General features: G+C 41.2%; 1 protein-coding gene across 3 annotated transcripts; it reads right to left on the bottom strand.

The window, feature by feature from the left end:
* Positions 1–4,346: 4,346 nt before the first annotated feature.
* Positions 4,347–21,600, bottom strand: znf574 (zinc finger protein 574). Of its 3 annotated transcripts, none has more exons than XM_061081558.1 (11): positions 21,529–21,600; positions 19,803–19,874; positions 18,108–18,265; positions 11,958–13,128; positions 11,653–11,867; positions 11,165–11,344; positions 10,844–10,938; positions 9,000–9,094; positions 7,403–7,551; positions 6,542–6,829; positions 4,347–5,284 (listed from the first exon to the last, which is right to left on the bottom strand). In XM_061081558.1, exons 2-11 carry the CDS (start codon positions 19,843–19,845, stop codon positions 4,724–4,726), a joined length of 2,955 nt encoding a protein of 984 aa, XP_060937541.1. In that variant the 5' UTR covers positions 19,846–19,874; positions 21,529–21,600; the 3' UTR covers positions 4,347–4,723. The 3 variants fall into 3 exon arrangements, with proteins under 3 accessions (XP_060937541.1, XP_060937540.1, XP_060937542.1); XM_061081557.1 differs by lacking the exon at positions 21,529–21,600 and adding an exon at positions 21,321–21,390; XM_061081559.1 differs by lacking the exon at positions 19,803–19,874 and having other exon boundaries at positions 21,529–21,590.
* Between the last annotated feature and the right edge of the window lie 3,548 nt (positions 21,601–25,148).

Below are 25,148 nucleotides of genomic sequence, written 5' to 3' on the forward strand. Positions count from 1 at the left end.
GAACACAGCACAAGCAGAGGTCACCGGGGTCATTTAGGTCAGCTTACACATCTGCAGTATTGTATAAATATTTATAAATGTAACTTAATAACATTTTTTCAGACAAGGTAAGGACACATACATCTTTACACATGTTTATAGCACGTACAGGACCTGGAGCATGAAATGATTTACGATGTTTTCCTTCTCCTGTTTCATTATAGTTATTTTCTTCTGACCTTTAATGGCTGCCTGGTGGTTTTCCACTTTTGTGATATTTTTATAGCAAACCCTTCATTAATACATGCTGCGGTACCCCTTGCACTTGTTAAGGCCTGAATGAATTCATTGGCTTCTCTGTCACATCTAATTGAAACATGAAAAGCTTAAGGCTAAATGAATCAGTGTAGAATATAAGTACAGCAATTAATCCTCCGAGGACGCTCATATAGAACATGACGACATGTCACTGTAAGGCACGGGTGGTAGTAAGTACATTTACCCAAGTACTATATATTTGTGAGGTAGTTGTTCTTAAAGATTTACAGTTTTTCTTTTTCACTATATGCATATTACAGCTTTAGTTAGTATTTGCGTTTGTGAAAAAGATTATATTTCATTTGTGCTTGATTTAAACAAATTATATTATAAAATTTGCTGTCTTTGACTTGAAATGGTTTTAGCGTTGCCGTGTGTGTTGCTTTGATGTTTTGTCTTGTCGTTTTTATTCCTCCTCTCCGTGAATCACTTTATAACAGCGGTTTTACAAGTGCTATACAAATAGTCATGACTATCATTATTTACACAACAGATAATATAAGCTATAAATTGAAGTTATTTTTTATTTTTCCGGCTTCAACAGCTCCACCGAAAATATATGTTTCCCTCTCAACTTGTCGTCGACTGTTTCTAACTCAATAAATGTTCGACGGTTCTAAAATCGCACCAGAAATCTAAGTTCAGAGAGAAAGTCCAAAAAGTGAAACAGATTAGTGCATCAGAACTTTGCTTTTGCTTCTCCCATTAATCATCTCATGACACCTCAGATTTATCTGGTGTTTCAGTTTATAAAACGATTTAAACTCGCTTCTCTTCCAGCTGTTGCAGCAGCTGCTTACACACGATTCTTCAGTAATTATCTAATAATGTCATACACTGTATCGTCTGAGGGAGCAAAGCAGGAATGTGTCATTTTGCTGTTGATCACTCACAGGATGTACTTTTACTCAAGCAGGATTTTTCACACAGGACACAGGCCCAGTGTCAGATGGAATTGGCTCCAGCTGCCCCCCCGATTCTCAGGAGGAAACACGATGTAATGAATGACTGGATAACAGACTTTTAGTTCTGATAATTTTTATAATAATTATTCTCACACTACTGCTGTGATAATACAGCAACATTGCAAAGAGAAGAAATGACTTCACTTTTTTTGCGCAGTGCTAATGTTTGTCAGCAAAGCTCTTTCATGTTACCTTGGAAACAAAGCTTTACCAAGCAGCTTCAACTTGGCAAAATGCCAATGAAAATGTCATCAACTAACCATGACTAGAACACTGCTCTGGGGATTCAGAGGTTACTGGGTTTACAACGATGGTATAGAGGTTTACTGTGGGTCTATATCTTTTTTTTATTTCTCGTGATATGGCCCACTATAATTCATCCCCGATATATTACGGCCTCGTTTTGAACTAGCGGCTAAAAGACTGACGTAGCTCAAAGTAATGGGGGCAGCGTTGACATGGCTTTGGTGGTTGAATTTTGAAAGAGCTAAAGTAATGAGTAAATTGTTGAAATTGCTAAAAGTAATTGACCAATGACTGAAATAGCTAAAAGTATATAAATGGTTAAAATGTTAAAAACGCAACAAAAATATTGTTAAATAAATGGATAACCCCTTAATAGTTAAATTGCAAAAAAAAAAAAAAATTAAAGGTCAAAATCAAGCTGAACGAAATGGATGCAAAAAAATTGAAATTACAAAAAGAAAATTGTAGAAATTAAAACATAATATTGCTAAATTGTTTAAATAGCTTCAGGTTATGTATATATTGATGTTAAAACTGTTAATTTTAACGATAAATTGATACATTTAAATATGTTGCTAATGGATACGGTGTGAAACTTTAGTAACATGTTCTTTTACAATTGCATCTGACCAAATAAAGTACTCCAAATATTCCTGGGGATCATTTGAAAGCCACAGACTCAAAGGGGGTTCTTAATTGTTCTAAAGCCCGTGTGCACTTCAGAGCTGCTCGATGACTCTTCTTACCTGGAGGTGTAAGCCAAACACAGAGCTGCTGGTGTCCTCCACCTGCACGGGACACTGTTATGTCAGCGAGTTTACTGCTGTGAGAGCTGAATATGCACATTTTCTCCTAAGGGTCACTTGGGTATTTTTAGTGTTTATGATATAAAAAGAGGTGAGAATCAAAAGGGATGCCCAGGGTGAGAGCATCTACTGCCTGGGCTGGTTTCTCTTTTTTTCCTTTTGATTTGTAGCAAGGACATTCATAATTCGGGTGGTTATTCTAGGTCCCTTGCATCTGCATAACAGTCCTTTTTCACATATTAAAAGATAAAGACCTACTTCTCACAGCCTACTTCTACAAACCCCATGAATAATTTAAATACATAATTGCATACAGTACGACGCATGCGAGCATATGAAGTAGTATGTTAATCGCAGCCATGTTCATGCATAACCATAAATCATTTAACATATTGGTTTGTGTATTTTCATCAATAAGGCACTAAACACTAAAGCGATTCGGCTTAAGCAAGTTGAGTAAAAGAGTTTTCAGCTAAAAATCATATTATGCGAAGTAGGTTTTGATACCCAACAGGTCCCAAGGTCATTGCTACAGTGATTCAACAGCTCATCTTTTTTATTTTCTGGATCTATTGTCAGCTTCATTCAATACCATACTAACGCTTTTTTAAATATTAGACACTTTACCAGCTGTTGCCTTGAAAACCATATTAAGGTCTCCACTGCAGCGAAAATGGGATCACATCTCAAAATAAAAGTAGCTGGAATCAAATGTATTTATTTGTGAGAAGCGACTGCATTCTCTATCCCAAACCTTTCGGTTGCATTTGGTTTTTAGATGGATTGCACAAGATTAATCCCAATTTTAACAAGGAGAAAACATATTGGCATCAGAACAAAACAATATAATATTTCTGACAGCCACAAGTCAAACAATAGGTTCAGTTTAGGTTATAGTCAAATCTGGTTTTCAACTCAATTGCTATGGGATATATGTGTTTATATTTATATATGTCACAAACCTTGAACAAAGAACATAAAGCAAAACCTCAAAGTTAAGTCTGAGCTAGGGAATGAACACATGGAGACAATATAATGTCTTCGATACAGTGAAAAGAGCGTTATATTGCAGTCAGGCCGCCTCCCTGGAGCTTTTGAGTCTCATGATTTCAACACCAGCATCAATCTCATTACACGTGTGTGTTTCTTTGTTGGGAGCAGTTTCAGTGTCTGCAGGTATGATAAACGGCACTCCACCAAAATATCAGCTCTCAAGATTTGCTAGGAAGGAAGGAAAAAAAAAAGACATGTTTTTATTGACTGGTTGCCTGTTGACTCAGTAAAGCAATGAAGAGCAGCTAAATTCTTGGCAGCGGCTTCCTGTTGCTCCTCCAGAGCCCTCGATTTCCTGATACGCTTCTCATTCGGCAGAAATGCTTCCATTTTCCCATTTCACTTCCCCGCACAATCATCAGCATTTCTCCCTCCATGACACGAAAACAAACTACTGAGTGCATCCGTGTGTGTGTGCGTGTGTGTGGTTTCAAACACCCTGTCAGCAGTCACTGGGTGGGAGACAGCCATAAACTGTGCTTTAAGCCTATAATGGGCTACTGCAGCGCTGGCAAATCTTAGATCATATTATGCCTCTTCTCTTCGAGACACAAATAGGATCATTATTTTTGATAACTATACAGCGAGTGCTGGATAATTTCATTACACTACTTCCCACTGCATAATGCTACACTTCAGCTAAATCATAAATCTTCCCCGTATCAATGTTATTACTGTATTTAATTAAAGCATAAACCAATCAATATCATAATGTTCTACAAATTATTGGAACATTAGGGTTGATCTATACACACAATTGCGCTTCATTCTGTCTTCCACCAACATTAGCGAACACGTGACCGAGGAAACAAAGCGATCGGAGAGGCTGCCCAGTGACTGGCGCTGAGTGGTCGGTATATTTCTCAGAACTCTTATTGTTTGTCAAAAGGCAGAAGTGGCAATTTACAGCAGGACCAATAAAGTCCATCTCAATGCCCTTGTGTCATCCCCCTTGTTAAATGATTGACGCTCGCAGACGTGAAAGCTGAGGCATTTTATTATAAAGAAAGCAGAAGACGATTCACAGGCCACCACTGGTCTCCCCTAATAAATAGAGGCTGTAAATACACTTCTATATACAACGCAGGCAATTTCACAACCTATTTTCAAACCGGTTTGTAAGAACACTGTTTCAACAAGGATGTTAAATTAATTCTATACTCAAGAAAAGCTGTAAATTGGTTTGACTTCACAAGATGGGACTTTTTCAAACTGGCTTAGAATCTATCAAACTATGAACACAACATGGTGAATGCATATCCTACAACTACCACACTTTTCACTCCAGCAACAATCTATATTCTCAACTAATCATCATTCTGTCTTCTCCTGTCCATGAGAGTCTCTCATCTGTCTTCATACAGTCTCCTCCACGATGAACTCGATGGTCTGCTGTGGCGACTGGCCCGTCCCCACCATGGTGATTTCATTTCCATCCATGGTGATAGTTGGCAGGATGACAACCTGGGAAGTTCCTGCCATGCCGAGCTGATCAGCCGGGATCATGACCGTCTCGGTTCCTCCTTCGCCCCCCTGCAGCACGTAGATCGTTTGCACTGAACCAGAATCCATCTCCCCTGTGGCGGCCAGAGAAGAAAGAACCTTGGCCCCCTCCAGCACCTTCTGGACCTGGGCAGCCTCAGCGGCTTGCGCTGCCTCCTCCACGGTTTCCAAAGGCACGTCTCCGTGTTGCCGCATGTGCTTATCCAGGTTTGAGCGCGAGCGGAAGGCAGCTACGCAATGGGGACAGGAATAGGGCTTCTCACCACTGTGGGTGCGGGCATGCTCAGTGAGACGTGCAGCCACGCTGAAAGTCTTGCCACACAGCCAGCAGCAGAAAGGCCGCAGGCCGCTGTGGATGCGCTCGTGGTCCCGCAGATGGGGCAGCTGGCGGAAACGCTTGCCACATGTGGTGCACTGGTGGAGAGAAATGGGATATGGGAAAAGGGGAAAGTGCATAAAATATGAGACAGATAAAAGGTTGGCAGGAAAGTGCAGTTTTGTTCACAACAGTGCCAGTTCACAAACTTGACTGCAATTAATATTTTCTGAGACCTCTCTTTATGTTTTTTCTGCAGATGCAGCACTTCTGGCGGGGATAGAGGAAGAGCAGCAGAGAGAAGAGGATATGGGGAAAGACAGAGAGGGGGAAAGATACAGTGCAATAAACAACAATTTGTAAATTGTCAATAAATCTGCAGATGAATTTCAGAAATAAATCGATTGCTTGTCAAGTAAGCATCAGAAAATTGTTTAAATAGAGTCCATTACAATGTCCTTGAGATCTGAAGATAAAGACTTCAGATGCCATGGCAACTATCATTTACATTTAACAAGCTGCAACCAAATTTTTTGCTTGATAGATGACTTTCAACCAATTATATATTGACTACCATTATGTTGATCAACTAATTAATCAACAGTGGAAAACAAAAGAGCAATAAAACAAAGTGATTTCCAATCAATTTCCTGCAACCCTGTTAGTTGTAGTTCATATCTGCCTTCGGATTAGAACAAACAAGGCAGACACTTGATTAAACCTGACACACAACTAAACACTTTGACTCCCAACAGAGATGCTCAGATTGAAACTGTAATCCCTTTGGCAATTTCTGCTATTTCTCTGTGAAATAGAGTTTAGTCATATTTACATTTCCTGTTGAGACTGAACTGACTGTCTATGATTTAAATTAAACTCATCCCTATTAGTGCCTCATAGTTTGAGGACCTCTGCTCCTTGAACCTCAATCTTTAGCGTGGCTGGCAGATATAGCTCAAAGCAAAGCCACAAACATTAAAATCAATTTCTGCAGCCCTACGAGCCGTGATGGGCTTGGGTGGGTCTATAGTTGATGTCCTGCCTCGTCACCAGAGCAGCAGAGAGAGGGAGAGAGTCCGAGAATAGTAACAGGCACAGAGGGGAGCTGACAGGCCCTAACTCAGCCCTGCCATTAATCACAGGTACACAGGGAGGAAAGAAACACCCATAGGACACACACTGCACAAATGGCCATGGTCCGGAACCAGAGAAATAGCCACAGCTATGAACGGGTGTGATCATGGAGGTGTGAGAAAATACAGGTGTTGGCTTGGTGTAAAAAGGACAAAATCCAATTCTGAGGACTGAGAAAAACTCTCGCTTTATGAGAGCACACACAACATCCTGTTTCTTACCTCAAACGGCCTTTCATCCGTGTGTGTCCTCATGTGAACAGTGAAGGTGGAATTGTAGGCAAATTCTTTTTGGCAAATCTGACAGCGGAAGCGGGGTCGGTTTTTGGACTTGCTGAGTGTTCCCTGGAAATGCGCCAGCACATGCTCCTCCAGGGCAAAGTTGGAGGTAAATCGGCGGCGGCAAGGCCTCACTGGACATTTGAGCGGTGTCTGGCCCGTGTGGGACAACCGATGGAGGTCAAGGCCCTCTTGGGTCATGCAACGGTGACCACATAGGTCACACTCGAGCTGCGGGAGAAATAAAGACAGTAAGAAAAACAGCAAGAGGGAGAGGGGAGTGGGGGAGTTAATGAAAGGAGAAAAGGTTGGTGTCTTTATGGTCTAATTGTGACGTAATCACCAGGTCGCCGTTGGACTGGAGACCTTTCTTCAAATGGCCACTATCAGTCCAACCACCAACAATTGCTGATATAATCACACTGGTGAGTATTTTTTGATAGCCTGTTATCCATGAAATCTGGCGTTTGTTAAAGCACACCTCTTTATGAAATTAACAAATTGGCAGCGATAACATATTCTATTAAATAGTCAAAGTTCAAAACCACACACTGTGTTTGGTCGATTTCTTAAATTTGATTTATGAATTAAAGTTTAATGAATCACCAATCGATAGCCAACTAAAGGCTTAATTGTAATCTATTCACTGCTCTGGGTTGAGAAGGATCAAAATCAGTCCAATCACTCTACTCTACTTGCTTTATTCTCAACAAAACATGTAGTCACCTCATATTTTTCCATCTTTCGCTCTCTAAATGTATTGTTGAAAGTAAAAACAGAAAAGTGACCGTGTGTGTTGCTGACCTGTCCAGTGCAGCGTCCACGGCCCTGACCCCGTCCGCGGCCAGCATTCTTCTCCTCCTCTGTGGTCGGACAGCGCTGCTGGTGGATCTCCAGAACAGACTGGTTCACAAACTGGGACAAGCAGTGAGGACACGACGCTGGCTGCTTGTCTGTAAGGGAGCAGAGTCAGGATGGAGACAGATGGTTGTATTATCTCCTCCATTTCAGAAGGATTAGAGTTGGAAAAAATGAAACAAATCTAAAATGTCTGTCTAATGAATACTATTCCAAACATCACAACACTGAGTGAAGTTAAGAAAGAAACAGTCATTCATCACTTTGGCTAAATCACTTTGGAAGCAGTGAAACTAATTGAAAATACCTCATGACTAAACAAATAGGAAATTTCTGACAAAAAAAAGAAAACTTTGACATTTGTGTTCATACAATTTGATCTTGTTCCATTATAAGACAGATGAGTAGCCTTGTTTGCCTTGGCAGAGGTATGAGCTCTACTGACTTTCATTTATTTGTTTTAGAACAACGAATTAAACTTTTTCACTGGTTAGAAAAATATGACTTTTGAAAATGTAACCTTGGGCCATCAGCAATTTTTATGTTTTTTCACGTTTCATAGACAAATAGATTTGTCAATATAATCATTGACGCCCAATAATTTTCTGTCAAACTAATCAGTTTGTCCATTTATCTTTTCAGCTCGGATCAGCCGCTCGATTAGTTGTATTTTGGCAAAGCAAACCTGAGTCAATCTTGAAAACCTGGCTGGGAAATCGCTGACACTGATGGTTTATCAGTATGTCCATAGGTCGTCATGCCAACATCTGGCAATCTGCTAACCATCTGCCATCTGTGCCGTCTATCCCAGGGGGCGATCCACTCTACTCCCCATTGGGACCCTCTAATTAAACCTTTAATAAAGACAATCTCAGCCTATGGCCCTGGACTGATCAATGGATCAATCTCTTCAATCATCTCTCTCAGAGGAGTCAGTTACCTCTGACCCCTGATGCACGCTGACTCTTCAGGCTTAACGCCAACGCCCCCCCCCCCCCCCCTGATTAAGATGAAGTGTCAACATGTTGACCTAATTCATTTACCTCCACCTTCCTCTTCCATTCCACATGGGAGACGGATCAATGGAAAGTCATTGACCTAATGCATCAGAGGAACAATGTACACATAACTTGGAAGTATGTTTGTAGATAAGCAAGGAAGGCCAGCCAGGCGAGCTGGTGCTGGCATTTATCGCCAACTTTGCATCAATCAATAGGAGGCAGGTTGTTCTAATATGAGCACCCTATCTGATTAGTTTCCATTACAAAGAGGCAAATGGGATTGCATCAGATTCCTTGATATGTTCATCACAATCTGTAACCTTGAACGCAGTCACAAGCTCCTCAGAGAGAAGCAGATAAAAGACACAAAACAAGAAATAGTCACTCGGCCAAAAAATGTGACTTAAGAACAGATGTAAAAACATTTAATGACCACATCCCTTATCCCACACGATTAAAGTCTCTCATCTTTAAGTTATTCCTGCTGAACATAAAAGTATGGGGATGATAGATATATACCGGGCTGAGCCCTGAAATCTCACCTTGATGAGTGAGCGAGTGCAGATCAAGATCTTTCCTGCGTGTGAAGGCCTGTCCACATTCTGCGCAAGGGAACGGGTGGCTGGTGTGGAACAGCCTATTTAAAAACAAACAAAAATAAATGTATGCACAAACACAAGTAAGATATTTTAACCATACAACTCTACAAATTTAAGCAACTATACATTTATACTTTAAAGCTGAAATTATAATGAAAAACAGGCCCAGATGGAAGAGGAGCAAAAAGCATGCCTCAGAAGTACTCAGGGATTACTGTGGGCGATGTACAATAACCATACATATTTAATCAAATGACAATTAAACCTAAACCCCATATACCAGGATACAAAATGCCCTTAATTAAAGACATATAATAAACCTAAATAAACAGGTGGAGAAAAGTCATGTTTTGGTTTAAAGCTGCTGCCCTGAATGTCACGTGTAGGCGGATTTCTAGAGAATATGTGCTTAGCTGTGCTTCAGGTTAAATAAGGGGTATTAGCTGAGTGTATAAGGGCTGGAGATAAAAGAACAGCAGTAAACTGGGAGGAGTCAGAGTGGAGACTATATTTATCCATTGCATAATGTTACGCTTAATACAGCCTTCGGGGAGGAGAAAAGTGTTGTGGTGTATTCACCTAATGCTGCATTAGGCCTGCTTTCACAGCACGGTGAAAAAAAGAAAAACACTGGTTCTTTGGCAGTTTCTAATAATCGGAACAAACACGAATTATGAAGAATGCTTCACTAAATGTGGAATTGTATAGTGTGTGTATTATGTATCATTTCATACTACTACAGGCACTGTTGTAGCAAAATACCTCGTCACACAAGTCACTTAAAGTAAAGCAGGAGGCTAGAGATGATGTGCAAGGACATCTCAAGGCCCATGTGAGAGTCCAGGCTATTTCTATTCCCTGTTAAATAGACAATTGAAATCAATATTTCAGAGACAGCTGACCCTGAGACAACTGGGAGAATTAAAATTTCTGTCAGGGTTACCTCTACTTCCAGCCAGATGTTCTATAATGAGTAGGGCTGATGCTGTACGTACAGTATTAGTAGGTAGATAGAGATACACTGTCTGTACAGTATAAGTACTACACATAGGCTGAAACTGGAGTTTAAACAAGTTGTTCATTTTGAGGTTGCAGCTTCTCAAATTGAAAAGACGCTTCTTAATAAACAAAACGATTTTAACTCAAGGTCTTCTACAGCAGATGAGCAACATATGAAGAAACGCAATCTCCTCAAGAGGGCTGTGACATTAAAAACGAATTATCTTTCGAGCTTTAAAAAAATAATAATTCTACGGATGTCTTCTTCTGAAGAACATATTCCTCTATTTTCTGACATTTTATAGATAATAAAAAATATAACGGGAAGAATGAACCATAACGTTTTAATGATTCCTTCTGTTTCAGAAATAGTCTAACTAGTTAAAGCTTGACCCTGATTATTAAAACACACTTTCAACTGATGTTTTATTTCGCACCCGTGTGTTAACCTTGGTGAACCAGGTAGGACACGACCAGGCTCTTCCAACTTCCTGTGTTGTGATTGTATCTTAATTTCCTGGACCTCTGTCCGTCAATCATATGTAGTCGAGGCTCAAGGGCACCCAGACATCTCAGTTAGTGTGTGTGCTATGCAGCTTAAAGCTCTTGCTCTGTAGGAGCTCCCACAGCTCCTAACAAAGATGGGTTGTCTAAATCCTGCCCGGAGATCTGTTAGGGTTCTGTTATTCTTTTGTATTCACACAACAAAAAGGGCTTGAAATTAAATACTGACAATTGTTACGTTTATGTCATTTCAACCCACACCAGCTTAAAACTTATGTTATTACTTGTGATCGTTGAGCTGCTCCTCCGTGTTGAACCGTGAGGGGCAGTTAGGACATGAGAAGAGACGAGGAGTTCCCTCGTTGTCCACAATACACATCTGCATTGAAGGACACAGTCAAGGTCAATACAAAATTCACAGCAGATCATCTAAAAAGACATCGTAACTATATGAATATGAAATTCAATGTTGTTAGTTATCTTATTTTAGAAGAGCAATGCCAACCAAAAAAAATGACTGCTGACATACATATAAATATCTTTCATTTCGCATAAATATTATTTTCATTACAATTGTGCCATGTACAAAATGGAAGGAAGTGTACCGGTTTGCGTCCACGCCTGCGGCGAAGGTGAGTTGATGTGTGGATGCGCTGGTGTCTCTTCAGGGTGGCTGCCTGGGAGAAGTTTTTGCCACAGTGGTCGCAGCTGTAGGGCTTGTGGCCCGTGTGGCTCATGCTGTGGCGCAGCAGGCTCTGGGAGTTAGTGAAGGCCTTCGAGCACAACTTCACAACAAGAATAATCAGAATTAGTGCAATGGATATACATACAGCTCTATTAAGCACCTAGTACATTTTCAGGTGATTACATTTGATAGATTTGTAACTTTTCAAAGCAATTTCCACTAGGTGCAGAGACACTGGAGAACCTGTCAAACATAATGAGGTTGGAGGCTGTAACTGTGTCTGCCTCCTCTTCAAAGCATTACATCATCTTGTCAATGTCAACTGCATAACATAAGTGACATTTACCTCAAAGCAAATTATCTCTCAGTCTCAAGAAAGGACACATTTTGATTAATTTGGATTGGCACCTTGCACGTGAAGAGCTTTTCTCCAGTGTGGCTGTACACATGTGTGCGGAGGAAGACACGCCGGGTGAAGGTCTTGCCACAGTAAGGGCAAACATGGGGTAATGGTGTCCGGGACCAATCCTGCAGCAGCTTTGCAGGTGGAGGTTGGTTGGTTTTGTCAGAGTCTTCTGCAGTGTTGTCCAAGATCTCCTCTTTAACGCCTGAAACCTTGTTTTCTGACAACAACAAAAAAGGTGCATCAAGATCAGAGCACCCCATGATAAATGCTGTATGTTTTCAAAATGGGCAAAAGACATTCCGCTTACCTTTGACTGCATAACCACCCCTCATGGTCCTGTAAATAGGCCTACGTCTCTTGGGACTGGGTGAAACAGAATCACCAACAGAGGCAGACGGGGAAAGCAGCCGCTTTGAGGTCTCTGGATTATCCTGAGTATCAGTTGCGGCTGTTTCATCGCCAGTTTCCGCTCCATCCGCCACCTCCGTCCCTGATGTGAGGCCATGTTCTCTGCGGTGATACAGGTACTTGGTGGTGTTCATGAAGGTAATGCCACAATGGGTGCAACTGTGTAGTGGCCCCTTCAGGTCGTGCTTCTGCTGTCGATGGGCAGCCAGTCCTCCCTCATCGCTGAAGCTCTGCCCGCACTCAGTGCACAGAAACAACTCAGGCTGAGGGAAAGGGGAGGAGACGCTGGTGGAGGGTAGAGTGGCATCTTGCTCCTGCTCATCCGTCCCATTGTTCTGGATACATATTTCTATTGTTGGTTTCGCTTCAGGAATCACCATCATCTCTTCCTCACCTTTCTGTTTGTGTTGCTTTCGGTGGTAAAGAAAAAGTGTAGTGTTGAGAAAGCTTTCCCCGCACACAGAGCAGCGGTGGAGAGCTTCCTCAAAGCCGTGTTGGGTCCTGCGGTGGGCCACTAGTTCAGACACCAGGCCAAAGCATGAGCCGCAGTCAACACACAGGAGAACGGGTTCAGGTTTAGGCTTTTTGTTTGCGCCTCTCCTCTTGGGAGACCAATCCTCTGCATTAGCGGTCGAAGAAGCTGCTTCAGTAGGAGGAGGATCAGAGCTGAGAGAAGTTATCTCTGCAAAAACAGATGCACAGGTCTCTGTGACCTGCTCGGTCTCTTCCTGTGTTTGTGGATTTAGGTCGAGAGAAGAAGCATCTGGATCTAAATTTGAAGCGGTGCTCTGATCTAGGCAGGTCTCTGCCTCAGGTGTAAAATCAGGTTTCAACTCAGAGGCAGCCTGCTGACATGTCCCTTCTTTACGGTGCTGTTGCCAAAATTCCAGGCTATTGAAAAGCTCATCACAGTCCCCACATTGGTAAAGGATCCTGGGCTGGTCTGCTGTTACTGTTGCATCAGCTTCAGTCTGCCTGAGTTCACTTTGATCAATTTGAACAGAGGAGGGTTCTTCTTGGACTTGAATCTGTTGAAGTGAAACTGTCCTTGATATATTTAATAGCTTTTGCTGCAAAGAGAAGGGAGGAACGAGGAGAAACAGGGATTAGCTTCAATTTCTCTATGCAAAAATAAAACAACTCTGTAATATTAATCAAATACCTGTTAAGCCACTTCCACCTGCTGTGTTTTTCTTTAATTCTATCCTATCTGGCAGATGGGGAATGAGAATCGAGTGCTGGGCTACTGAGGTCAATTAGAGCAGCGTGTGTTTAGAGCCCAGGTTCCTCTGAGAACTCCCGACTGAAGATAAGGCCACAGACTGGACGATAACTATCAACGGTTGGATGGGGTTTTACATTTGCTACTTTTATCCATTTGTATGATAAAAACTGAACGTCAAGGTCAAGGTATAAGACAACTGAAACTGCATCAGATAACGGTTCAATGTGGCCAAATACTCAACTTGCTCTTGTGCTGTTGCTTTGCAAGCTGTGTTGGAAGGAAATCAAGAGTGGGGGTGGCAACCAAAACAGTTCAACCGAACAAACTTAAGACATTTGAAGGTCAGTCACACAGTAGAGGAATGTGGTTCGTTCTCAAGCGTAGCTAGCACTAAGAAAATGAGTTGGACCGTTTAACAAATCAATAGCTTCTCACTCAGCCGTCAGTAACGGAGAATCTGCGAACACAGACGCCCCACAGCAAGGACAGAAACAGTCCGTGTCTTGTGTGGGAGACAAAAGATGAAAACAATCTAGTCATACTTGGATCCATGCTACACTGTACCACCGTGACGTACGCCTGTCGCACTTATATCAAACCATGTAGACACATGTCGACAGTTGTACATATAAATTCTGATATTAATGATTCAACTGTAATGTGACCCAATTTCCCCTTGAGGCTCAATTGAGTATTTCTGAAAATAAAATCTGTGATCCGTATCGGCCGCTGCTCCTCCTAGCCCCATAACTCCTGCTCGGAGCACCCTTACACAAGACAGTGAAAGTTAAAGAGTGTGGTATTGTCCCGTTTAAGAAAAGGGATTTTTGACACGTGATGAGTGCAAGCGCTTTTTACTGACTTGACAGCTTTTGTGCAAAGCTCAGACAAAATCCGGCTTCCTGTCTACCCGACACTATCATGACCTCTCTCTGCATTGTTGAGGCTTAAGTGGTAGATAATACCCTACACAAAAAAACAACCACACACAATGAATAGTTTACACAAGTGAGGCAACAAGGCCCCAACTCTGTCCTGAAAGCTTCATCTATTCTGCCCGTTCCCCACTTATGTGTACAAATTTAAATCATGAATAAAAAATATGATTAGCTAAATTTTTTCAAACAAAAGGATTTAAGCTTTTAAGCAGGACCTATACTGAATCATTCATGGAGAGCTTGTAATGGTGCCATATGTGGAGTGCATTCTTTTAGTATGCTGATAAAGAAGTCTGGAGATGTAGCAGCTGATTCACACATTGGTCCAAAGAGGAAATGAAGGAGTGCATTTGTGAGCACTCTGCTGCTATTTTAGACATAACCAGCCATTGTTTTCCATCAGTGCCACATTATGTATAGAAAAATCATAATACACTGATAATGAAATGGGGATGTTTGCAATAAACCAGCTTATGGCAAAGCAATGGGCCAGAAGCCATATGGTACATAAGTGTAATGTTTACCAAGCTGATTCATACAGGAGAAGGCCAATGAGCGATACATCAGGAGAAGAGCTGTCACTGACTGATTTCTCATGTTTCTCTTCTGGCTTGCGACTCAAGATGCAATCAGTCTGTCATGAGAGTCACGGTGCTTTATGGATGGGTGTGGAAGACTGAGAGGGATGATGCCTAGGCACAAGCTCAGACAGCCGTGCCCTGCTGCCAAACAGGGGGCAACGACTGCTTTTAACCCGGGGGGCTTTCAGAAGTGCTCATGAGAGAGGCAAAAGAAAATATGTCAAAGTTAAACCGAATAAGCCGCCACATTATTCAACTTTCAAACTTTGCAATTCAGATAGCGTCTTCAAAGAGCTCTGAACTAATAGAGCTCAGCATTTCGATGAAATGCCTCCCAAAATAATAGATTCCAAAACAGGACACACATTGTAAGAAAAACACTGAACACGATGCATTATGGAAAGATCCACAGGCTTCTCGAATGCACTATGAGTCAAACAATAGAAATGCAAATAGATTAACATACTGAAGTATACATTCAGTAGACGGACGGAACATGCAGACAAATGACAAGTTGTAGACCTCAAAAAGGGCAACAGGGTAACCCCAACACAAACAGACAAAACATTTTTTCTATCCTCGTGAAAACAAATTGTTCCCCGTTGCTGAAGCATGAGGAACAACCCGGTGATTCAGCTGGATAACATGTAAATGTAGTGTCCTGGACGTCAGTTTGCCCTTGGACCTTTATCTGGGGTGTTTCCTACCACTGAAAGACTGAGCCGTAGCATCTAAGCATTTGTGTGCAGCACCTAAACCAACAAAACGATTAAAACTATGCTGAGGCTTCTCTACCACCCTGGAGAGAAAGAAACATACTGCAGTGTGTTCCCATTAATTCTCTAGACTGTGGCGGCCAGCCATATTGTAATTTGTTCCACCTCAGCTTCATAATGAACGGAGAAAAAATGTAACACTTCTCATAATAACATAAAAGATCTCTAACTTGACGTGTTTTTTTCTGGATCACATAGCAGCACTATTTGCCTTGTGATGGCTTGCACAATGGTCTTTAACGTTTTTACCATCATGTCAGACCACATATTTTCAGCTGAAGTAAGGCGCAAGTAGCATTAAATACTGTTCTCTCTTTCATGCATGGACTTTCACTCTTAAGCCTGTGTGCCTGTCATTCAGAATGTGTTGCTCGCGAGAGAGACCTTCGTGAGTGCACATACCGCCATAGATACACGCTGGCACTGGCATTAGGCAAGGACATTTCTTTTTAGAGAACTAGTAAAGAAACTGGGCATCAATTTAAGAGGACTAAAGAATTACATGTTGAACCATTACATTTCTTTCTTAATAGATCCAAGAGTTGCATTATGGATTGCTTGTAGCCTTATTATGTTGCTAGGCTACTGAGTTTTTCAGGTCAGTTTAGTGTGTCTGTCAAAGCTAATCAGCCTTGTTTGGATAGTCCAGTTTAAAGCGCAGGAGTTTCTGAAGGCGGCTGCAACATGTTCTGCTGCCAGAGATCAGATAAATTAATGTCGAGTGAACACAAGTTCTTAGTGTAACCCGATGTCTTTTCTGCAAAAATCAACCAGGAGAAAATCTGAGGGAACCGCCAGGAATTACACCTGTGATAGATGATGAATTCAAAAATACCTAATTGTGAGATATGTTCAATTTCAAAGAAAATAACAGTGTGAGAGAGGAATTGACTCACTACACTAACTCAGTCAGCTGACCAGAGGTCACAGTGACAGTGAGCTGTCCAACTGAACAAAGATTTTGGAGAGAAGCCAAACTACTATGTTGTCAGATGGTTGTCGGAGGATTAGACAATTGCAGTTCAAAGCCATTCACTGAATTCTTTCTTTTGCTTATGTTATTTTGTTTTGGCGCACAGTGCATTCACTCACAAAAATGTGCTTCAGGACACAGCACTCACTCAGACATGGGAATCTGTTCAGGACTTTGTTCACTTAATTAATAAAGTGGAGATCACTTTATCTATTGCCGATGTCGGAGTGTCGAGTGTCAACAACTAACTCTGTTGTGTTTTAACAAGAATTGTAATGATAAGGGGGGAAAGAAATGCATATTTTCACATTGACGCCAGATCAAAAGGCAGGACTTACTTGTATCTCAGTACATTCATAACAGAGTTCGATCACGTACTATTTTCCTGTGACAGAGATGCCAGTTACACCCACTGCACTCTGCGCCAGAGGAGTTTTGTTAATCATTTTTTGATAATTAGAAAGTCTGGCTACTATTTGCCATTTAATCAACGTTCTCAGCAGCCCCACAGGTGTGTGATGATGTGTGAATCCTCATGCTCTATTGTTTATTTTCACATGTAAAAATAAACCCCTTATTATTCAAATTGTTTTTTAATCTGTCACAGACACAGTTAATGGTCGGTAAACAAGCATCACCTATTAGTGAGAAAAGAAATTTAGAGTCAACATCCAAACCGTGTATGTGATATATGCCAGTTGAGCGCTTATTCAAAATATAAAATACACTCTGTCACATACTCTGAAACATTAAGACTGATTAAAACAGTGTGTGAGCCACAATCAATCTACTTTTAGCACTGCCACAGTTTTTCCCATTCCACCTCTTTGCCTCACTAGTGACTCATACATATATAGATAGATACAGTTCTAAGGTGTAATTTTATCATTACACTAGACAGAAAGAAGGCCCAGGTAGCACTTAGAAAAACACTCAGGACTGCACTTCCACTGTCTACTTAGTGTGATTAGAGCTCGATAAATGTACAAGTAAGATGAGTTGGGGATCAATACCTGTATAGGTGGGAGTGCAAATAGGAAAAGGGAAAACATCAAAGGTGGAGTAAAGAGTAGAGTCTCTTTGTTTCCGTTGTTTATATTTTCTTTTTAACAAAGTTTTAGTTTGGCTTTCTTACTTGGTTAAGTGATAAAAACTGAAGTGATGCATGTCAGTATAAAAGGTCAGTAGCGATCTCAGTCTAATCAAAGAGAAACTATATACATACGATATATATATATCATCAAATATAAATACACTGCAACGCTTTGAAATGCATAAGTTAACTATTACAAACAACTTAATGTTCTGGTGAGTGTTCTGATGAAAATCACCATGACTATGATAAGCAGAAGAACATCGTCAATTTATGACTCATAAATTGTCGTCTCCATTTCATTTTCCATGTATAATTCAGAGGCTTTTATGCAATCACACAGCTGTCCATTTCAGGCCCGACCATCATAATATTGATTTTTTTTTCCTTGCCAAGTTCTATTTTTGGACTCAAAACCACCACGTGGTAAAAATGAAAAATTGTTGACTGTGCCAGTTTTTACCTGAGCCTGTAGCACTGGAATAGTGACGGAGGTGGCTCCAGATGTGTTTGCCTGATCTTCTTCAGGGGTACATGTCAACTGGTGCTTGAGAACCTCTTCCAGAGTGTCGAACTCCTGGTAGCAGGGGAAGCACATGTACACTGACGAAGTCTCCATGGCTGCCGGGGGTGAGAAATCAAAAACATTTCATAAGAGATGCAGCAATGTAAATGTGTTTCAGATTTTAAAAAAAGGAGCAACAGTTCACAAAACTTAGCATGCTCTGAATATGAAAGTATGACCACAACGTGAGGCTTATACAGATGCCTTGCCCACCAGTGCATTACATTGAAGTTAGGTTGTGAACATTGCCCTCTCCTGATGAAAAGAAGTGGCTGCATATATTAAGATGACAACAGCTTGGACTCAAGTGCCAGGGGGCTGACTCTGGGGTTGCCAGGATGACTCACCGCGCTCTGAGCCCGGACTTAGTGTAATTTTTGAGCTCATGCTTCTGCTAAAAGTCTTCAACAGTCCCTTCTACTCACTAGATAAGAATCACCAATCAGACGGTATCATTCACCGGCAAAGCTCTGTTATGAAAGAGGAACCGTACGAATCAAAGCAACACGCACCAGCATATTTGAAAAAAAAAAAAATCATATTAATTACAATTTCCGTTGGCAGCAACCAAATTTCACTTACAGCCTAAGGATGGTGAAAGTCTATATTTTGATTTTTGTTGAGGAAACCAAAAACGCAACGAGAATAAGTCTGTGGAAGGTGGTTTTGTAAGTCTGTAGCACTCTGCAACAGATTCATTTATTCCAACTTAAGATATAAATGGGTCGCATGATTTTTAAAAAGGGCAACTAATATCCTATATTAGCTGATAATGTGTCACCAACCGTGGAGGAAATTGTTTATTTAATGCTTCTTTGCTGCAGATGTGCTTTAGAGAATATTTATAGCAGCAAGACAATTATTGTTGGATCAACCTGAAAAAATACACTAGCCCTATTTGTTGTAATCTATTAACATCTCACTCAGTGCAACAGTGTGCCCCCCTGATGTGGTTAATCTGTTTTTGTAGAACAATGAAGGTCTATGTGACACAAAGGAATAGGCTTTATAAGGCTGATGCTTCACAGACATTACTCCTTTGTCAAATCGATTCATTGTCGAGCGGCAACTACCAACTGCTCTCATTATTGACTGATGTGCAGATCACTTATCTGGGTTAATTGTTTTATCCAACATGCTGAAAATAGGGTCATAATTATCCACAGACACAGGTGACATCAAAAATGTCAATCCAAACTACAAAAATATTCAGTTTACTTTCACCATCTCGATATTTAAGAATCTGGAAACAGCTATATTTAGTTTTGTATAAAAACTACTAACACATGTATTCAGTCATAAAAATAGTTTCTGGGTTTAAGCTTAGGGTTGTAGAGAGGTTGTGACTCAACTGATGAAAATTCTGCAGGATGTGATTGTGCTGTTGAACAGTTGTATTATATATTATACAAAGAGACTTAGCCACCCCTGGTTCACATGAATAGGGTTATTATAAATAGAGAGGCCTGTCCGTCTGAACACTCAACAATTCAACAGTGGCACAAGCTGAAATGTAAAATAGGCATCGAAGTCGAAAAGCATTTTCAAGAGCAAATCCTGAAGATTTTTAAAAATTACACTCATAACAAATACCTGTCGTATCTGTTAAATCTCTATTGTCATCTTCTGCTGCCATCAGCACTTTGTCCCCACCAGGTTACGACTCTGTGGAATAAATACATTATGAGAATGTTATCTGAAAACGGGTGGATTTCCAAAACGCACCATCTATTAATGAAATTCAAATCTGCCAAAGAATGTGATCCAGTGGACTACACTGAATAAAAAACAAGTGTTTTCATCTTATCACCGCTCTGAGGTCACACTGAGCCAGATACATTCACAGAAGCATCTCTTCTCATCGCTCTGGCTCTGAATCCAGACTGTGGTTCTTTTTTTGTCCCTAAAATCTGAGCGATTCCAATAACAGCCGACAAAGTGTGAAATCTGAAAACACCAGCTTGGCCTTTTAGTGTGTACAGGGAAAACGTTGCTTTGGAGAAACTCCATTACATTGATGGCCAAACAGATGGTGGCAGTAGTTAGGCACTTCAATGCTTTATTGAAATAAATCTGGAAATACAAATTCCAGATTTAAAAATTCTCATTACTACGCCATTCACGGTCAAGAGAATTACCCATTTTGGTTTATTAAGTGAACATAGCCAATTGCTGAAACTCCTGGTGTGGACACATGTCGTTTAAGCACAAGAGCAGCATTAGAGAGTTTAGCTGGATTAATGTGGAAGTAGCCTCAGGCCATTTCACTGCTGCTGCTGTGTTTTAAAAGATGAATGTTCCCTGTCACACATTAATCTTTCTGGCTTCACTGGATTAACATGGAGGCTCTGCTCTTTATTTAACCATCTCTATAATGAATTGCAGGATTGGATGTCCATTGACAATAGCTTTTTTTTAAATGAACTGTCAATCACACGACTCTGACAGAGCTGATCATCATATGCTCATGTTCCATCTCAGGATCCCTCAACTCAGAGTGCCCTGACCCTGCTCTGTCAAATGGCTGTCAGGTGAAAGCTTGACTCAGGTGTGAGCATGACTCTGCAAAGTGTGGACGGGTCAGATGAGGCCGAATCACAAACCATCACCCCCCCAGTCAGGATCTGATTCCACCTGCGAGCACCAGCGGAAGAGCTCACTCCCATGAAAACAACGTGATTTATAGTTAATAATTCTGCGCCACGAATGTTAATCCATGACACGCAAAATGGAGGATGACCTAACGCTAGCCAGCACTATGTGTTTACTGCAGGGGGGGGGCGATCGGACTCGTAAGTGGACCAGTGGTGTCATGTCAGTCAGCATCGTCTCCTCGTCTTGAGCCCGACGTCTGACCCGCACTGGAGTGAACGACAGCTGCTCCGTTAGCCGTTAGCACCCAGCTAGCTGTTATCTCTGACCACCTTGCTAACATAGCCACCTTTTTCCCTAGCTAACAAGGCTAACGTGTCCCGCGGCGTGGTAGCTTAGCTCCGTCGCTAGCTCGAAAAGCTAATACAACGACGGTGGGAGCACGCCTCGATAGAAGCTGCCCTAGCCGGGTTAGCTTGTGTCTACACCCGGTTTACCACTTGGGCCAGTCGTGCTTACTTTCTTCTGCCAAGGAGAAGAAGAAGAAAAGACTCAAGAAGGCGGGCGGGATCCGCTTCTTCGGTGGTATAATGGCGGCGACAGACTTAAGTTCGTATTGTCTGTCTCCCCCCGTTGAAATACTCCAAACATTGAAACCAGCGACTCGTGTCCGGAGCGAAACGCAGCGTTCGTGATAAATAAGTGAAATTTAATCAGAAAAACTCACCTTGCGCGGACGTTTGCTCGTTTGAGGAAACAGCAGAACAACTTCTGCGTTTCCTGGATGTTTGGAAGGCCCGCTCTGATTGGCTGTGCGGGTCACTTCCTGGACCAATAGGAGTCAACTACACATTCCACTGGAGGAGTTTGTACCGGAAAAACGCGCGAGAGCTGCAGCAGTGAGATCAGATAGTAAAACTGTAATACTGTGTGTTTTTATACTTTACTGTCATAATAAACTGCAGCGTGAGATCAGATAGTAGAACTGTAATACTGTGTGTTTTTATACTTTAATGTCATAATAAACTGCAGCAGTGAGGTAATAAAGTAAAACTGTAATACTGTGTGTTTTTATACTTTACTGTCATAATAAACTGCAGCATTGAGATCAGAACATAAAACTGTAATACTGTGTGTTTTTATACTTTACTGTCATAATAAACTGCAGCATTGAGATCAGAACATAAAACTGTAATACTGTGTGTTTTTATACTTTACTGTCATAATAAACTGCAGCAGTGAGGTCATAAAGTAAAACTGTAATACTGTGTGTTTTTAAACTTTACTGTCATAATAAACTACAGCATTGAGATCAGAACATAAAACTGTAATACTGTGTGTTTTTATACTTTACTGTACTAATAAACTGCAGCAGTGAGATCAGAACGCAAAACTGTAATGCTGTGTGTTTTTAAACTTTACTGTCATAATAAACTGTAGCAGTGAGGTCATAAAGTAAAACTGTAATACTGTGTGTTTTTATACTTTACTGTCATAATAAACTGCAGCAGTGAGATCAGATAGTAAAACTGTAATACTGTGTTTTTTTATACTTTACTGTCATAATAAACTGCAGCAGTGAGATCAGATAGTAAAACTGTAATACTGTGTGTTTTTATACTTTGATTTCATAATAAACTGCAGCAGTGAGATCAGACAGGAGAACTGTAATACTGGTGTGTTTTTATAGGATGTTACAAGAAAAATATGTAACAGAATTTATTTGGCCTATTTGTACTGTTTTTGAACGATTCTTCTTCTCAGCCACATTTTAAGGCACAAAGACATTTTGAGCAGGACTCTCAGCTTGACTTCAGAATGGAGTTTCAGTTTTTGATAACAAACACATTTCGTGACCTTTTTTTACTCAAGGATTTTCAGACTGTGGCAGCTTCCAGTGTCCCATATGACTTCCCTTGAATGCCCATCTCCAAAGTATAACTCCTATCAGAAGTCTGAGAACAGGCGGCTGAATGGTGCTTTTCCATTCTGCCACCACCAACTATCATATTCAGAGGTCAGTGCAAGTATAGACTGGCCCACCCCACTCATTTCTGAGAATTACAAAGTGCCCGGCTGTGCCCCACTGACTCATTGGAAAGATGAGCGGCTCCTCCAGACTGCTTAACGTGACTCCAAATGGTATTAAAGAGCCGGCCGGGCGCCCAGCCAGAGGGGCCGCAGCCACTCAAGCTCCACAGAAAGTGTACAATCTGAAAACACAGTGGAATAACATTACTCAACCTTGACACATCATATCACCATGATGAAGTCCTCGCAGACATGTTCTTCATTGAAGGTTGCGGTTCAGAGACTGCAGGTCCCCGGAGAGGACGCCTGTGTTGTCACGCGCCATTGAATACTCAGGATCTCTACATGCACCTTCTTCTTCCTCTTCTTCTTTTCTCTTCCTCTCATCTACTTCCTCTGTTGCTGTGACATTTTCTCGAGACCTGTCGTTCTTCAAAATTGCAGTTGTTGTGAGCAGGTGGAAAAAGAGGGTAATAAATCATGAAAGCAAAACGAGAAACAATCTCACTGTGAGGTCCGTTTGGCAGCTGATTTATATTTTCGGTTTTATATAGGATTTTCACATATGAGAATATACCTCAGGCTTCTTATGAATTATATTTTTCACCATCTTCACTCGATATTCATCTTCACTATAGTTCCCCCTTAAATGAAAAAAGGACATTCTGAAACTCTAACATCTATTTATCCCACTAGGGTATTTTGGTGCAGAATCCAGGAATTTATTTTTTAATGTTGTGAGTTTTTTTTACATTTTCTCTCTGATTTTCCAGGGAATAATTGATGGATCAAGATGAACAAATCCGTCATGTTTAGGGAACAGATGTTTCTAAGTGTTTGCATTCTAGTGCAGCTTGACTGTATTTGAGCAGAATATGCCGTCTTCTGAGTGCCATTCTAATACATACAAAATATATTCAGTTTTAATGCAAAATTTTATGTAAAATGTCTCCCTTAGGCCAATCACATGTTTGAAGTGAAAAAAGGACAAAAGTCCAGCTTCTACATATATTTCATTAATTAAATTTGAAGTATTTTCAATATTTGAAGTGTTTTACTTTTTGTTTGTAGAGGTAACGATGCGTTACAAGGGACTTTGGGAGCCTCAGGCACAAGGGACCTAGGGGCCCCTACATTGAGCCAGACTGACCCCTACACCACCCCCACCCCACGGCTAAAATCACAAGGCTTTTGGTAGAGAGTGTGGAATGGGGCCTTGTCAGGTGGTTTCAGACCATGATGTCGTTGCTGTGTCGTACCGATCATAGAATTTAACGGAGTTCTCACAAACTTGTCATCGCTATGGTGTAATTTAATCTCACCGAATTCTCTAGGGCCGGCCGCCCGCCCTCAGCTCGGGGGCTTCAGGCAATTGCTTGCTTTTCCTACCCTGTTGCAATACCCTTGTTTACTTACACTATATTTATCAATAAAACATGTAATTTGCCCCGGGCTGCTCAATGTGAAAAATTTAGAGGAAGCCAAGGCAGGATCTGTACTTGCTGTGCAGTTACACTTTGGGATAGTTATCAAGGAGCTGTGGGAGTCTTCAGCACATTTCCTTCATTCTCTATAGGCAGCACTATATCAATTGAAAGCGAGCTCTAGGTAAAGCTAAGGTTAGTTACTGATCTTTAAAAGACGTAAACTGACATTTTGGTAACCATGATTACATTTCAAGAAAATGAAACAAGCCAGTGGCTGAAGCTGTCCATGCAGGAGTAAAATAAAAGCTAATTACTAAAGGTAGCTGGAAAGTTGAGAATTGATTATATTGGACCAGGTCATATGAGGATAAAGCTGAGCTGAACCTGAGGGGCAGGCTTCAGGTAACCAACAAGTTTTAGTTAAAGCGCCGGGCAGCGAAGGTTCTGCCAGAGCCTATAAATATTTTCTACTGAACACAGAGAAAGACGAAGGTTCACGGACACCCCGAGACTTCATTAAAACCTGCTCCTCTTCTTCTGCAGCAGGGAACAGCAGCTTCTCCTCTGAATGAGAAATCACAGGCGCTCTGAGACAGTTCGGGTGGGAAAAACTTTCTTGGACCTTGTTAAAGCAGCAGCGAAGAAGCTTGGCCATGTTTGAGATGTGTGAGCTGAACATCATGGAGCCAAATGAGACATGAATTCATTCTAATGCTCGGACACTTTGAGATAAAGCGAGCAAGACTTGACGTCGAGTGTTGCTGAGCGAAACCGTACGAATACCAGCGTGTTAAATGTTCATGAACCCACGTCAAACTGTGGAAGATTTCATCAGTCAAGGTCAATTTTCACTGGCATTTGCGATAGCGCGGTTCCCATAACAACGCTT

The sequence above is a fragment of the Limanda limanda genome, chromosome 11 (assembly GCF_963576545.1).
Source record: "Limanda limanda chromosome 11, fLimLim1.1, whole genome shotgun sequence".
NCBI classification, from domain to species: domain Eukaryota; kingdom Metazoa; phylum Chordata; class Actinopteri; order Pleuronectiformes; family Pleuronectidae; genus Limanda; species Limanda limanda.

What these genes read in the sequence shown, in the direction of transcription:
- znf574 (XM_061081558.1), bottom strand. Translation starts at nt 19,845, where the DNA reads ATGGCAGCAGAAGATGACAATAGAGATTTAACAGATACGACAG. An exon ending in GGGTGGTTATGCAGTCAAAG is followed by an intron (nt 11,868 to 11,957) that starts GTAAGCGGAATG and finishes TGTTGTTGTCAG; the next exon opens with AAAACAAGGTTTCAGGCGTT. An exon ending in GAGCAGCTCAACGATCACAA is followed by an intron (nt 9,095 to 10,843) that starts GTAATAACATAA and finishes GTTTTTAAATAG; the next exon opens with GCTGTTCCACACCAGCCACC.